Raw genomic sequence first — 17,544 nt, forward strand, 5'->3', positions numbered from 1 at the left:
TTGTACATTTGTAATAAGGACAGCACAAATCAACACAACAGACACATTATACAATATAATGGTGCAGGTTCTGACCAATGCAGATGATGTGGATATTACTGCAAGAACAGAACTAGCTGCTAAAGAAACACAGGGCACTGGTGGCAGCAGCAATAGAAATGGGACTGGAAGGCAATGTTAGTGAAACCAAAGACATGCAAATACTACAACTGGAACTAAACACAATGTTAGAACTGCCTACATGCAAATAAAATCTGCTAGAGAATTTGTCAGGACACACTGGTAATACGACAAAATATTAGTATGGAAATGAAGTTGCACATCCACCTAGCTAATAAATGATGTTAAGGGCAGCCCCCATGATTTAAGTCCAGAAATTTGACCATATGAACAAAGCACCAACTTTATAAAACTTTAATACACCCAGTATTAACACATGGCTGAGAAACCTGGACACTGACAGCAGTGCAAACAGCTGATACAATGTTTTGAACAAAAGGTGTAATGCGAAATCTATAGGGTGACTAATGAAGATAAAGCATGGCTTAGATGATATAATTTTGAGCTTTACAAATATACTGAATCATTAAAATAAACTGCATGAAATTGATTGGCCAGGATTTTCGCAAGGAACATGAGAACCAAACAAAAATACCACTGCTACAAAGCCCAGTCAGACGAAGAAGCAAGGCAAGATCAAGACTTCAATACCTGGATGACACAAAAGAATTTACAAATTACTGGTGTCAGAGGACAGACAAACAATATACTGGACAAGGACAAAAGGGAATGTTGTCTTAGAACAGCCAAAAGCCCATCAAGGACTGTAGAGCCCGGAAGAATAAGAGGTGCTGCTATCTGGTGATTTTGTACCTTCACTCCAAAATCTTTAACACTTAATCAGAACTTTCCATACTACAATCTTTTAAGTCTACATACACATTAAAGACACACATTAACATTAATTTAATAGCTGAAGGTTGGATATTATGATCATTAATTATACACTTGAGTTTCTATGAGATGTGTGAGAAAAGTAATGAACTCATCTTTTATCTACCACAGTATTTTTTCCTCTTTATTTCTTTCATTCAAACAACAATATTGTCCTCTTCAGAGTAGTTCTCTTTGGCAGCTGCACACCGGTGGAGTTGTCATTCACAGTCTTGGTAGCAGCGATGAAAGGCTTCAACTGATCGGGCCTTTAACATGTCGTCACATTCTTTTGAATCCTTTCTGGTGTCCCAAAAATGACATGCTTTTAAAACTTTTTCAATTCCAGGAAAAGAAAAAAGTCACAAGGACACTTGTCACTTATATAGGGGGCTCTGGAACAACAAGAATGCCTTTTGAAGTTAAAACATCCGTGACAGAAGTGACCGTGTGACATGGGGTGTCTTCATGATGCAGCATCTACTTTTTTTTATTTAGGGCACAAAAAACAACTGGGATCACATGCGCCTAAGTCAAAACTATAAAACACAAACACAGAGAGGAGTTAAATAACTCTACGTCAGTCACTATGGACAGAATAGGAGACAGCTAAAAACAGGCATGTGGAAAAAGGGCTAAAAACCACCATGCAGAAATGGAGGTCCAAAACTAAAAATTAAATGGCCTTCGCCATATTGCTTTGGCGGATAAAAAGGAAAATGCGGTCAACAGCCCGTGAGTCATTCGCTAAGACAGCTGATAAATCAGATGGCAAACCCAAGTTGGAACATAAATTGTTAAAAAAAGGGCATTCCAGCAGGAAGTGGTGGACAGTGAAAATTTAAGTGCAATGTGTACAAAGTGGTGCAGTAGTGCCACTTAGCAAATGAAGATAAAAAGGCAGTGACCGATATGCAACCGACTTAAAGGAATCTCCTCCCGGCGGGAGTGTTACGAGGAGGTCGTCCAAGGTGCTGAGAGAGGCTTAATGAGCCGAAGCTTATCCTGTGAAGGGAGGACCAGTGGCGATGCCAGAGGGACACCACCTCCTGACAGATGGCAACGCACATATCATCAGAGGGAATATAGGTACTTGTGGGCTGAGGTACGAGGACTACAGCCTTGGCAGCAGCATCAGCAGCCTCGTTTCCTGGCAGACCGACATGACCGGGGACCCACAGAAACATCAAACTGGCTCCACCAAGAGTGAGCGAGTGACAGTTTTCCTGAAACCGCTAGACTAAGGGATGAGCAGTGTACAGTGCACATAGATTTTGGAGGGCACTGACTGAGTCTGAGCAGAGGACACAATTGGAAAGGCTGTGTTGCCGGATGTACTCCATGGACTGATACAAGGCGAAGAGCTCGGCTGTAAATATTGAGGAGTGTGCCGGAAGCCAATATTGAAAGACACGGGTACCAATGACAAAGGCACACCTGACCCCATGGTCAGTCCGAGAGCCATAAGAGTAGACAAAGGTACTATCGCGAAGTTCCATGTGAAGGTCATGAAACTGAAGGCGATAGACCGAGGCTGAAGTAGAGTCCTTAGGAAGCGAACGAAGGCCAAGGTTAACATGGGCCACTTCATGAAGCCAAGGTGGTGAAAGGGTTCACACCCACTGGGAAAGTTGCAGGTATGATGAAGTTAAGCCACTGTATCAAAAGGTGAAAGCGGTCTCCAGGAGGTAACAGAGAAGAAGGACGAGTCTCATACTGAAGATCAAAGGAATCATCAAAGAAGGAGGCATAGGAGGGAAGGCAATGCATGGCAGACAAACGGCATGCATACCCGCTGAGGAGAAAGTCACGGCAGTGGGACTGTGGTAGTTCAGCAGCTTCAGCAGACAGACACTCAACCGAGCTGGTGTAAAAGGCGCCTGTGGCCAAACAGATGCCACACTGATGGTTAGTGTTGAGACAGCATAAGAGGGATGGGCGTGCAAACGCATAAACAAAGCACCCGTAGTTGAGTTTAGAACGGACAAAGGGACCAGTACAAACAAAGGAGAGTGGTCGATCGGCACTCCAGGAAGTACCATTGAGGACACATAAGAGCTTGAGGGACTGTGTACAGTGGGCTGCCAGGTAAGACACAGGTAGGAACAAGAGTGTTTCCTATTGAGTATGAATCACAGGTATCTCGTAGTTTCAATGAACTCGAAGGGCAACAGGCCCATGATGTAGAGATGGTGGGAGAAAGTATTTGCGCCGCCAGAAATTCAGACAGACAGTTTTGTTAGGGGAAAAGTGAAAGCCGCTGGCAATGCTCCAGGAGTAAAGACAATCAAGACAGCACTGAAGATGCTGCTGAGTGAGACAGGCCCGTGTAGAACTGCAACAGATGGCAAAATCGCTTACAAAAAGAGCCGGAGATGACCAGCGAGAGACAGGTCATTATAGGGTTAATGGTGATAGCAAAGAGGACGAAGCTCAGGACGAAACCCTGAGGCACACCATTTTCCTGGATAAAGGTGTCTGACAAGGCAGAACCCACATGCACCTTGAAAACTCGGTCTGGCAAAAATGCCTGAAGAAAACAGGGCAGGCACACATGGAAGCCACACATGTAACAACTACGCTGGATACCAGTTGATCTCCAGCAGGTGTCGTAGGCCTTCTCCAAATCGTAAAACACTGCCACAGTCTGGGATTTCCACAGAAAACCATTCATGACATGGGTGGACGAAGTAATGAGATGGTCAACTGCAAAACACCGCCCTCAAAATCCACACTGTGCATTCATTAGTAAATGTCGAGACTCTAGCCACCACACCAGCCGGGCATGAATCATACGTTCCATTACCTTGCAAACAGAGCTGGTAAGAGAGATTGGGCGGTAGCTAGAAGGAAGGTTTTGTCCTTACTGGACTTCGGTACGGGTATGACGGTGGCTTCACGCCAGTGTCCAGGAAATGTGCCCTCTGCCCAGATGCGGTTGTACATGTTAAGCAGAAAGTGCTTGCCTGCAAAAGTTAGGTGATGCAACATCTGGCCCTGGGGCGGTGGATCGGGATGAACCAAGAGCATGATCTAGCTCTCTCATAGTAAAGATAGCATTGTAGCACTCACGATTCAGAGAAGAGAAGGCCATCGCCCAAGCCTTCTCCGCTCGATTCCGACGGAGCAAGGCAGAGTGATATTGGGAAGAGCTCAAAACTTCCGCAAAATGGCGGCCCATGGTGTTGGAGAAAGCAATAGTGTCCACAATGACATCGTCAGCGACTGTCAGGTCGTAAACTGGGGAATGGATCTTGGTTCCAGAGATCAGAAGAAGGTGTGGAACTGTTAAAAGAACTAATGGATGAAATCCAACTAGCTCTTTTGCTATCCCAAAGAATGTGACAACATTTTGCATGCATCTGTTTATAATGAATGCAGTTTGCCAGCATAGTGTGGTGGTTAAAAACGCAGCATGTCTACGTGCGCAAATTGTGTCGTGGCATGCCTCAGTCCACCCAGGGACTGGGACACGACGTAGAGAGGAAGTGCGGGGGATGGAACGTTCTGCAGCAGTAAGGATAATGTTTGTGAGATATTCGACCTGGGCATCACAACTGGGGAAATCTTGTTCTTCGAAGGTCGCCAGGGAGGAGTAAAGCTGCCAGTCAGCCCTAGGAAGCTGCCATTTAGGTGTGCAGGCAGATGGGGTAGGGGTCAAACAGATAGCATATGGGAAATGGTCGCTCAAGTAGGTGTCAGAAAGAATGGACCACTCAAGATGATGGGCAAGCTGGGCAATGCAAAGGGATAAGTCCAAATGGGAACATGTGTGCGAGTCGGAAAGGAAAGTGGGTGCTCCAGTGTTAAGGTAGAAGAGGTTAAGTTGGTTAAGAAGATCAGCCAAGAGGACACCTCTCTGACAGGTCCTGGGAGAAGCCCAAATGGGATGACGTGCATTAAAGTCACCAAGTAGCAAAAATGGGGGAGGCAGCTACCCAATAAGTTGAAGGAAGTCTGCCCTGGTGACAGTGAATGATGAAGGGACAAATGTAGTACAGAGGGAAAAAGTCAGGTGGGGAAGGAAAAGGCAAACTGACACAGCTTGAAGATTGGCAGTCAGCAAGGTGGGTTGAGGTTGACTGAACGCGTTCCATATGAGCAGCATACTAAAGGGAATGTCAAAACGAATCAGTAAGTAATGTGAAACCTCAAAGCGGTAATGAGGGTGCAATTTCATTTCCTGACGGCAGAGTACAAGGGGATGCGAGAAGCAGCTGTAAATCCTCTTTGTGGGACCGAAGCCCGCAAACGTTCCGTTGGAGGTGCGTCATGATGAAGAGACATGGGCGTGTCACCTCGCAGCTGCCGAGTGACAGCAAGGGAAGAGGCGCTACTACAGGGCAAAAAAGCTCGAGGATCCTGCTCCATATGGTCCACAGAAACACCAGCTTGCTTGTGCGGTCGGTCTGTGGAGTCCAATGCTGAAAAACGGTTGTATGTGCGCACCGGGTGTTGTTTGGGGTGGAGGGACAGAGGACGTCTTCACAGGTGTACTCCTCCTGTCCTTTCCAGCCTACCAGTTGTGTAGCTGGTGGTTTCGCCTCTTGAGGCGAGAGTTTGACAGCTTGTTGCACAGCTGGACAGGGGGAATGGCGATGCTACCTTGACACTAGGCGATTTCACGATGTCAGAGCCGAGTTTGAGGTCACATGTCTGCATGGTCATGTCCTTCATGGAATGAGGGGTAACAACAGAACTATAGGTACCAGACGGGAGAACACAGCGTTTGCAACTAGCCGGTAACTTGTGAGCAACTGGATAAGGCACCTTTTCCCTTACCCAGATCTCTTGAATAGCCCACTCATCAAGATACACTAGACACTCCCTAGAGGAGGGGACATGGCCGCCATTACAGTTGATACAGAGGGGAGAAGGAGGTGGACAATTGCCCTCGTACGCATCCCTACCACAGGTGACACATTTGGCTGGGTGTCAACAAGATGTTCTAGTGTGGTTAAAATGATGACACTGGAAACAGTGCATCGGGTTCGGAATGTATGGCTGGACAGTGATAATTTCATAGCCTGCTTTCAGCTTGGACGGAAGCACCACTATCAAAATTTAGAAACAGAGTGTGGGTAGCCATTAAGGAGGAATCTACATTTTTCATTACACGATGAATGGCAATGACACCCTGATCAGAGAGGTAAGATTGTATTTCAGCCTCTGTTAGACCATCAAGAAACCTGGTGTTAAATTACACCACGGGAAGAGTTCAGAGTTCTGTGGTCCTCGACACGAACAGGGTAACCGTAGAGAAGTGGGGCAGCAAGCAGTTGTGCTCGAGAATCAGAATTGGTCTCCAAAAGCAAAGTACCATTCCATAAACGAGAGCAGGATTTCACAGGGCCAGCAATTTCATCTACACATTTCTGAATAATAAACGGATTTACTATGGAGGAGGACTGACCTTCAGTACATGACACCATGAGGAACAGTGGTGCATCAGGAAGGGTCTTTTGAATCATTAGCCTCATTGTGTTTATGTTTTGTAGAAGTTGAGTGGGAAGATGATTGACTCATCGCAAGGAAATCCTCCACGATTGCCAGCGTCTCCGATGGTGCACTCCTTCCAACTGGGGGCCCCTTCACAAGGGGGCACATCCGCCTTAGGTGATTGTTCACACATCAGGTCATACCTCCTGAACACCTGACAGAGGGACCAATCAGCAATTTGGGAAGGTTACAGCTCAGGCAATCACCCCAACCTGGGCCTGGCCGGTACCGGGGGGTATCTGCAAACTGTAGCTGTTGACCCAGGGCTGGAAATTATGCATTATCCAGTCAATTGTTATGCGTTAGACATATGGGCCGGCCTTCAGGAGTACACAGGGAGAAGGAAGAAAAAAGAAGATCCTCAAACACGTAAGCAGAGGAATGAGTGGAGAAGGGAAGCAAAGAAATGAAGAAAAGGGAGTGAAAAACAAAGGTGAGACTGTTCGCACAGCACCAACAGAATGCAGAACATTCCCAAGAATACCCCAGACATGTTCCCCAAGGGAGGGGATAAAAAATAGCAAGAGGATAGCCATGCAGCACGAAAGAGAAAAAATGCCGCAAAGACTGGGGACCCATGGCAGCCAAGCACAAACCCAACAAGGAGTGGCGAGCTCCTTGGGAGGGGGGCGGAGGGGGGGGGGGGGGGGGGGGGGGGGATCTACTTGCCTGCAATATTTGGTCGCACTCTACTCACCCTTTTCCTCAGCTTTTCAACATCATCTTTGTAAAACACTTTGTTGAGAGTTTTTGCATAAATTTTTAACACATGTTACTCCTACTGTCAAAAAAGCAAATATGCATTTGTTTTGTTTTTATTTGTTGATTTGCTGCTTTGTCTCAGGATCGTGCTGAAAAATCCAGGATTCACCACCTGTGAGGACATGACAACCATTCGTGATCATTAGCAATCCTCTCAAGATGATCAACACCCAAGTTTCTTCGATTACCCTTCTGCTCACTTGTGAGGTTTTTTGGTACCATTTCGGCACAAACTTTTCACACGTGCAAAATTTTGGTAAAAGTGTATGTTCAGTTAGTGTTTAACGGGTCACACACCACCCTTACTGTTAAATGTTGGTCTGATCTCACAAGGGCATGCTCATGATCTATGTTTTCATCAGTTTTTGAAGTTGAAGGTCTCCCTGAGCAAAGCTGATCTTCAACATGTTCTTTGCCTTCCAAAAAGATTTCTGCCATTGAAAAACTTGTGCTCTTGATAAGGAATGTTCCCCATTGGCCTGTTTAAATTTTTCACAGGTCACACTCTGATTCCCCAAGTCTGACACAGAACATGGTGGCATAGCATTGCTCTAAATTCCACAGTTCCATTTTTTTAACACACAACAAAAACACAACTTCATTGACGGTGTTCTCAAAAATCACATGATGAGTGTACAGGGCTCAAACTCTGAAAAACTGGAAGGGATGAAAAAGATCTACACAAGCAGAACAACAAAGTGTTGCCAGTCCTATTACTTTCCTCACACACCTTATATGTATGAATACTGTAAAATTAAGAGAAGTTTCTTTGATTCTCATTTGTTCTAAGTAGTTTACAAGAACGGTCACAGATACAACTGTGCTAGAAACATACATTATGCAGAAAAAAGGTTGATTTCTAGACAACTGTATTTACTCATCTAAATTACGATCCCATATACAACATTCTTCCACTCTTACGAAAGCGACATAACTTAGACATTTCAGGAACTGAAAGGTATTGATTTGGTAAACAATGGTGGGGGGAAGTGATTGGTGTTAGCTGCTCCCACATCATATTCGTATATACTTCAGTATGTTTACTAGTCTCTGATGAGCATATTTCATGCAAAGAACAATTTAGCAGCTGATTTTTCCACCGTAGTCTGTAGAACTTTCCTGTGATGTTTAAGAGTTATTTAAATTTACTTTTAATGACACTGGTTTTCTACACACTAACAGTTTGTATTTGGAGTCCGGCCAGCCCATTAGTCAAAAAATAAGGAGCTGGGCATTCATGAAACTTTGCTCCTCTCAATTGCAAAACTGTTTTGAATTCCACAGCTATGAACTGTCTTCATCTGTAACAATTACAATGGGGACGTTATATGCTACAAGGCTAACATACAAAATTGCAATGTTGTTATTGTGCAGCCAGTTAATCTCACCACCAGTTATTTGCAACAATTTATGATATTAAGTTAAATAGACCTGTGTAATATAGCTATTGCCACTCCCACTGTCCTTTTTGATACTCTTATCAAAAAATTTGAGGCGGCTCTAATTTGGAAGCAGGATGTGCATGTTTACGAAACTGATAGTAAGAAACAAAAAGCAGTTTTGTGGTTTTGTCACTGCTACTAAACGAAAGTGTGACCCAAGTTCTTTGTTATCACGATTCTTACAAGGTCCTCCTTTACTCTAGACATTATCCCCTTTTTTTTATTTTAATAAAGACAATGTTCCAATGAGAATGCAATTTTACTAGCCAGGTCTTGTAGTGTACACCACTAGTTTCAGCTTACAAATCCCTTCTCAAGTACAAACCAATATCAACAAGTGTATCGCAAGTACAGGTTAAAATACACTCCTGAAAATTGAAATAAGAACACCGTGAATTCATTGTCCCAGGAAGGGGGAACTTTATTGACACATTCCTGGGGTCAGATACATCACATGATCACACTGACAGAACCACAGGCACATAGACACAGGCAACAGAGCATGCACAATGTCGGCACTAGTACAGTGTATATCCACCTTTCGCAGCAATGCAGGCTGCTATTCTCCCATGGAGACGATCGTAGAGATGCTGGATGTAGTCCTGTGGAATGGCTTGCCATGCCATTTCCACCTGGCGCCTCAGTTGGACCAGCGTACGTGCTGGACGTGCAGACCGCGTGAGACGACGCTTCATCCAGTCCCAAACATGCTCAATGGGGGACAGATCCGGAGATCTTGCTGGCCAGGGTAGTTGACTTACACCTTCTAGAGCACGTTGGGTGGCACGGGATACATGCGGACGTGCATTGTCCTGTTGGAACAGCAAGTTCCCTTGCCGGTCTAGGAATGGTAGAACGATGGGTTCGATGACGGTTTGGATGTACCGTGCACTATTCAGTGTCCCCTCGACGATCACCAGTGGTGTACGGCCAGTGTAGGAAATCGCTCCCCACACCATGATGCCGGGTGTTGGCCCTGTGTGCCTCGGTCGTATGCAGTCCTGATTGTGGCGCTCACCTGCACGGCGCCAAACACGCATACGACCATCATTGGCACCAAGGCAGAAGCGACTCATCGCTGAAGACGACACGTCTCCATTCGTCCCTCCATTCACGCCTGTCGCGACACCACTGGAGGCGGGCTGCACGATGTTGGGGCGCGAGCGGAAGACGGCCTAACGGTGTGCGGGACCGTAGCCCAGCTTCATGGAGACGGTTGCGAATGGTCCTCGCCGATACCCCAGGAGCAACAGTGTCCCTAATTTGCTGGGAAGTGGCGGTGCGGTCCCCTACGGCACTGCGTAGGATCCTACGGCCTTGGCGTGCATCCGTGCGTCGCTGCGGTCCGGTCCCAGGTCGACGGGCACGTGCACCTTCCGCCGACCACTGGCGACAACATCGATGTACTGTGGAGACCTCACACCCCACGTGTTGAGCAATTCGGCGGTACGTCCACCTGGCCTCCCGCATGCCCACTATACGCCCTCGCTCAAAGTCCGTCAACTGCACATACGGTTCACGTCCACGCTGTCGCGGCATGCTACCAGTGTTAAAGACTGCGATGGAGCTCCGTATGCCACGGCAAACTGGCTGACACTGACGGCGGCGGTGCACAAATGCTGCGCAGCTAGCGCCATTCGACGGCCAACACCGCGGTTCCTGGTGTGTCCACTGTGCCGTGCGTGTGATCATTGCTTGTACAGCCCTCTCGCAGTGTCCGGAGCAAGTATGGTGGGTCTGACACACCGGTGTCAATGTGTTCTTTTTTCCATTTCCAGGAGTGTATTAATAACAATATCTTTGTGAACATGGCTATATGTGAGAAATTATTTAATATGGAACACTTCAGAGGTAGAAACTGAAAGAATCTGCAGAAATGGTTCTTGGGTGAAACATCCAAAAGTATTGTGAAATCCTGCATTATTTCATCAGTTACCTAACAGACATACCCTCATGAGTTATAACATTATTATCTTCCCAACTGTGAGGTTGAACTCTGGTGACAATGTGGGTATGTGATGTGGTGAGGAAAGTATACGAGCAAAGCAAACACAAATGGGGAAACATTATAGCAACAGTATGGCTTGCAAGTGACTTTGACAAAGGTAAATATTGTTGTGGCCCAGCACCTGAGAATGAGCTTTAGGGAACAGCTGAGTTTCCAGGCTGTTCACATCCTACTGCCACAAGTCTTTACTGAAAGTAGTTGAAGGATGATGAAACTATGGGTGGGTGGCAACATGTCTGATTCCTATCACTCGTCACAGAATGACTAAGTCTAACCCTTGCTCACTTTGTAAAGAAGGATGGCTGTGACCTGTGGCAGATTTGACAACTTAGTACAATGAGAGTGCAGGCACAAGTTTTTCAGAGAACACTGTTCGCTGCACATAGTTTAACATAGGGCTCTACAGCAGACGGACCACTACACGTTCCCTTGTTGTCACAACAATACTGGCAGTCTTAACTGAAATGGGTAAGGGATCATCAAGACTGGACCGTAGATCAATGGAACATTTTGTCTATTTGGATGGGTTATGTTTCTCGTTACATCTGTTCAATGGTCATGTCCAGGTACACGGGCATCCAGCTGAATGGCTGCTCGAAACCTGCACTGTGCCAGGAACACAATGCAGGAGGGGTAGTAGTACACTACAGGGGGCATTCACCTGGGCATCTGAGGAACCTACAGTAGTAAATGAAGGCGTTATGACAGCTGTAGAATTTGTAACATTGCTGACCACTAGCTTCTTTTCATTTCACACTCAATGGCTTCCTTGACAGTGATTGCATCTTCCAGCAGGATAAATAGCCATGTCACAAGGCAGTCTGAAGAACACTCTAATAAATTCATGTTTATGTCTTTTTCAGCAAATTAGTCCAATTTGGACCCAACAGAACACCTCTGGGTGGGCACACACTGTACTCACAAACCAGCTGCCTGCAGTTTACGTGAACTATGTGTAGGTATCTAGTTTCGCTTACCTCTGGATACCTACCAAGGACTTTAATCTTTGGTACACACAATCACTGTTGTAATGCATTCCAAAGGTGGTCAAACACACTATTAAGCAAGCAGTCATTACGTTTAGGCTTTTCAATGAATGAACATGCTGCTGAGCTGTCAGTGCTGCCTCCTATTTAAACCAGCGTAAGTGCAAAATATGCAAGTGTGAAGATGCCAAATTTTGTGGCAAATAGGGCAGCATTCCTTGCAGTAGAGGGAAGGTACACCACATCACCCATCAGAATAGAAATTACTGGTCACCCGGAGGATAATGTTAGTGGAAATTTAAATATTCAGCAGAGTGGCAAGGACAGATACCACATTATCACGTACACATTACGGTATGCTACTTCTGAGGCCAGTGTAGTAGCCTAGCAGCAGTGTGCAGGAGGTATGACTGCCTCAGTATGTGCACTGGAGTTCATGTTTCGACTTCTGACGGTTGGCGTGGCAATCCTCCCCTGTACTGATCGGGAATGCTTTGCTATTAGGCAAGGGCTGCACATTTATAACTTACAGACCAGTATAAACAGTAGGCTGCAGTCATAGGTCAGCAGTGTGTGAGAGTCAATGAAATGTTGCCAGTATTTCATGACAGCTGATGTTTCAACCAAGAAACTTTGCCACAAGTATTCCTACAGGAAAGCATTTCACAACACTTTTAAATAAACTATGTAACCACCATTCCTTTCAAAGCACTTACTATCTCATAGTTCTACAGAATTTATATTACACATAGCTGAGTCACAAAAATCTTATTTGTCCATTTCAGAAGCTAAACTCATGAAGAGACAATGTATCCTCTGCGCTGTGATGCATGTACTCAATTTGAAGGAAAATGCTTGCATTACTGCAGCACAGGAACGTCGATTTATGTAACTTAACACAGTGAGCTGAAACTGTTTGGTGTTCAATGTAAAATCTGGGTTAACTTATTCCATAATAAACAAACTGACTTTTTTCACATCCCTAAAGGCATTCCGCCATGAAATTTATGGAAGACAATGTGCGAATGAATGAATACTTGTGAAATTCATTCTAAAAATATATATAATTAAAATCTCTGCACCATCGTCGATAACAGCATCTGAGCTATACAGCCACAATGTATTTTACAGGGTGTCAGAAAAGTCTTTCCCTGATTAAATAAATTCATAACTCAGGCTAGAAGTAAGATACAAATCTTAAACTGGTGTCTAATTGTTTAGAAACTATCAAAGTTTTTTTTCACACATCAGTAAACTTCCACTTCCATTGTTGCCCAATGACAGTACATGTTGATATGACTTTGCGGTCTAAATGCTATCACATATTGAGGACGATGATGGTTATCTCAGACGAATTGCCTTTTCCGATGAAGCAACCTTTTTTGTCAGTGGAGTAGTGAGACGCCATAATGTGCGCATTTGGGATTCACAACCCCCTGGCGAGGTCATGGAATGCACCAGAGGCAGTCCAAAGGTGAATGTTTGGTGCGCGCTATTGCAAGATCGAAATATCGGGCCATTCTTCTTCGCTGAGGCTACCATCACATCTGCAGTGTATCTGGACATGTTTCAACTGTATGCTGGTCCTCAGCTGCTTCAGTATCACCCCGATGTCTTGTTTCAGCAAGACGGTGCACCGCCTCATTGGGGTTTGAACATCCGTGCCTATCTCGACAGGACCTTTCCTGGGTGATGGATTGGTCATGATGGGCCAACGGTTTGGCCTCCACGCTCTCCTGACATAACCGCATTAGACTTCTTTTTACGGGGTTATGTCACGGACGAGGTCTACCGAACGCGTGTACCAGATCTTTAAACCCTGCGGCAACGGATAACCACAATTGTTGAATCGATCCCTCCAGTGATGTTGGCTAATGTGTGGACAGAAATTGAAAATCGCTTAGATGTGCTACGTGCTGCCAAGGGTGCTCATGTGGAAGTTTACTGATGTATGAAAAAAACTTTGATAGTTTGTAAACAATTAGACACCAGTTCCATATTTGTAGATTACTTCTAGCCTGAGTTATCAATTTATGTAATCAGAGAAAGACTTTTCGGACACCTTGTATTACATGAAAGATTATAAACTTCATCAAACTTTACTTTTTTGATGTTTATTATTCACACAACACACACGATCAATTTTGGAACACACATTCCATCATCAGATGTATCTGGGAAACAAATTGTGTCTATATTGATTCAGTAACTTACATCCATGCACGGGTAGGTGATAACCGCCGATATCTTGCAATACAAATTGACCACGTAGGTTGTAAAGTTGAAGGAATTTTTTGTTACGACGCATACAAAACTCGGACTGAAATGTACCAAAACTACAGCTTCTATGAATCGCAGATGGGACTGGTCCTTCAATACATCCTTTGATCCCACAAACCTCCTGGCCTCAAGTCTCCACTAGCCCTGCACCCACACCCTCTTCTCTGCAGTCTCCCCCTTCCTTTGTTCTATCTTCCTGTCCCACCTACTCCTCCAGGCAACTGTGTGCAGCCCTGCTAGCAGCAAGAATTAGCTCCTCCGTGTCGCATTCCTACCCTGTGCTCATGCTGCCTCTCCCTCTCAGCTGTCTGCCACCATTCCCCGACTCTCCCTCCTACCCTTCACCTCCTTTCACCCCTCACCTATTCAACCAAGTTGAACCATAGTGCCAGCACAACATACTCTAAGGACTCAGTGTGTCAACTATTTGCAGAGTTGGTAACTCCACTCTTAAAGTTACACATTTTCATTATAATGTGAAGAAGCATGTAATTTTTTTACTACTTGGCACACAACTTTCATACAATACGGCAACAGTTAATTACAATTCTTACCTATATTTTGCAACCAGTTCTGGTGGCATGTTCGCTACTTCTGGATCTTCGTGATAAAAGTTTTTTATCATAGGTGGTAATTTGGACCATTTTTCTTTCTGAGCTTCTTCCTGTTTAGGAGTAATTGGACTTAAAAATCTCTCACCTAATGCTTTCCACATTTTAAAAAAGGAAGTACAATCCTAACACTTACATATACTCTATTCAACTCTGACCAGTTAATATTATTCAGCTTTTTAAAAACCTCATCGTCTTCCGACAGCTCAAAAATATTGCCACTACTTTCATTATTTGAGGAATGCTGTTTTTCCTCTTTACTGTAACCTCCATTTGTTGGTGTCTGATTGGTATAACTTTTTCCTCTTCTATAAGATGTGTCATCAAGAAGATCTTGAATTAGTTGTTTGGCCTTCGACTGTGATTCTTCTGAGCCACGTAATGTAATATCTGTCTTGTCATTATATGAGTTCTGATCAGGTTTTTTAATCTGTAAAAGTTCAATAAAATTTAAATAAATTTTCACTTACTTTAAAAAAATTAAATCACACATTAAACTACAATCCCCAACACACACACACACACACACACACACACACACACACAAAACCTGGAATTTGTTTTACGTTCTTCCATTTCTGCATTTGTCAAAAAATGTGACACGATCTCCACTGTTGAAGGTCACGGTGTTGTAGCTACATGGCAATGATGTTAGCAGGAGTCGAAGTCTGGATGACCACTAAAGAGCATGGGTGGGCAACCAGCACAGTGTTTGTTTCCTGGGCTTGGGAAGGCAGGCAGTGGTACGTTGTTTGCAAAATGATCATAGCAGAGTCACTGTGATGGCTCTAACACAGACTGGACATCACATACTGCCCATCTGACCAAACGAAGAGCTGGTTTATGCATCCTTAATTTCTGATTTTCCATGCCAACTGCATGTGAACATCAGTGTCGGTGATCCCACTGCAGTATCTCCTGTAGGTTGGCCTGGTGTAATCTCGTCATCACAGGGGTGTTGTGAAACTGCTGAATGTGCTGCTCACTGGCCCCCGTCCAACTTTGGCATGGCCTGATACTGCTCTAACACTGAAGCGCTGATTCCAAGTCATTTACAACATATGGGGCAAGAACAGGGAGCGTATCAGGTGCATCAACAGCACCGGTTACTGACACATGCAGGAGAAGCGTCATACGTGTGAAACAGTAAAGTCATCATCAAGCAGAAAACACAACAATTTAGTGTGGTACAAGACATTGCATCACAGAACAACAATGGCAGTACCGGGAGCTATGTTAAGCAGGGAAATGTATGTCACAAAATACTTTCAAGGCACAGTGGGTTACATGTGGCATTGCTGCAGTGGGAATTGTTCAATAGAAGGAGAACGGTATCTTTAACACGTGTTGAGAATAAACTAATGTGCTGCGTCAGAATGCTAGAATCCATGTAACAAGGCTAATTTTATACTAAAAGTCATGGAGGCTGCTATATATTTGACTGTGACTGAGCAGCTCCTCTATCTGTTTCATAATATTATGTAAATAGATAGATAAAAAAAAATCTACTCATCAAGTGTCGGCAGGGGAACATGCACACACGCACGCACGTGCACACACTGGTTTAACATTTACAAGCTTTCTGAGCCAGCAGCTCCTCCTCCTGTCAGAAGAGTTGAAGAAGAAGGAAGTGGGGTGAAGGAAAAGGACTGGAGAGGTTTAGGGAAAGGGGTACAGTTCAGAACAGTCACCCAGAACCCCAGTCTGGGGAGACTTACTGGACAGGATGAGAAGAAAAGTCTTTCCTTCTCATTCCGTCCGGTAACTCTTCCCTGACCGAGGGTTCCGGGTGGCTTTTGTAGTGAAATATTGGTTACAGGAAATGCTGTAAGAGGGCAAGGATGAACTGAGACTAAGGGCATACAATAGACAGACAAAGAGTCGCCAGTCGGCACATTGCAACACTTCATTAGAATTGAATAGATATTTGACAAAGTACGGGCATGATATGGAGATACGTTCTTATGATCGATTCGTTGGTTTAAAGGTGGGAGAAGGGACCAAGCTACGAGGTCATCGGTCCCTTGTTCCTAATAAAACACTGCCACAAGTGTGAGAATAAAATGGATGAAGCATATAACACAAAACGGAAAGAGAGGAAAAGCCACAAGAACGAAGGGAAGGCAATGAACACTAAAAGGAACAAAAGAGGACAAGGAAACAACAGAGACACCAGAAACAAAAGAGAAACATGAAAGCAGATTACTGTGGCTGGCCAACCACGAGAATAAGAAGGGAAAGCCAGCCACTCTGCAACACATTAAAACCTCCACCCTAAAAGCACAAGGGTGGAGGACATGGAGGGACAAAGGACATGCGCTAAAACATACATAGAGGTATAAAACCCACTCTCAGGGATAAAACGTAAAACTAAAGCTGCTCTGGAGGCACTGTTGCCCAACACCGAAGGCACGGTGCTGGGAAAGTTAAAAGTCTGCCACAGAGCGGCTAAAAGTGGGCAGTCCAGCAAGAGGTGGATGACTGTAATTTGGGAACCACATCAACACTGAGGTGCGTCCTCGCAACGGAGTAGGTAACCATGCATTAGCCACCTATGGCCAATGCGGAGCCGCCAGAGGACAAATGATTCCCTGCGAGAGGCCTGCATGGAAGACTTCCACACATTCACAGTCACCTTCATGACACGCAGTTTGTTGTGTGTGCTATTATGACATACCGTCTCTCAAAGCTGGAAAACCCTGCGGCGTAAGACAGAACGCAGGTCAGCTTCGGAGATGCCCATCTCCAGAAGCGACTTCTGCGTCGCCTGTTTGGCCAGCCTGTCAGCAAGTTCATTGCCGGGGATTCCGACGGCGGGACTGTTCCAGGGCACAGATGGACTCCTGAATGGACGCTACCACAGGGTGGTGAGGATAGCACTGGTCAATAGTTTGTAGGCTGCTCAATGAGTCAGTACACAGGATAAATAACTCGCCAGGGCATGAGTGGATGTACTCAAGAGTACGATATATGGCCACCAGTTCTGCAGTGAAAGCACTGCAGCCAGCTGGCAAGGAGCACTG

At 45.0% G+C, this 17,544-nt stretch overlaps 1 protein-coding gene across 1 annotated transcript in view; it reads right to left on the minus strand.

The window, feature by feature from the left end:
* The window catches only part of LOC124802566 (probable ATP-dependent RNA helicase DDX43), a 73,033-nt gene that overhangs the window by 35,979 nt on the left and 19,510 nt on the right, over positions 1 to 17,544 (minus strand). Inside the window, exons 3-4 of the mRNA XM_047263435.1 lie at positions 14,658 to 14,951; positions 14,465 to 14,574 (exon numbers count right to left, since the gene is read on the minus strand). Of these exons, the coding sequence (XP_047119391.1) occupies positions 14,465 to 14,574; positions 14,658 to 14,951 (404 nt within the window). The remainder of the gene's footprint in view (positions 1 to 14,464; positions 14,575 to 14,657; positions 14,952 to 17,544) is intronic.

The sequence above is a fragment of the Schistocerca piceifrons genome, chromosome 6 (assembly GCF_021461385.2).
Source record: "Schistocerca piceifrons isolate TAMUIC-IGC-003096 chromosome 6, iqSchPice1.1, whole genome shotgun sequence".
NCBI classification, from domain to species: Eukaryota; Metazoa; Arthropoda; class Insecta; order Orthoptera; family Acrididae; genus Schistocerca; species Schistocerca piceifrons.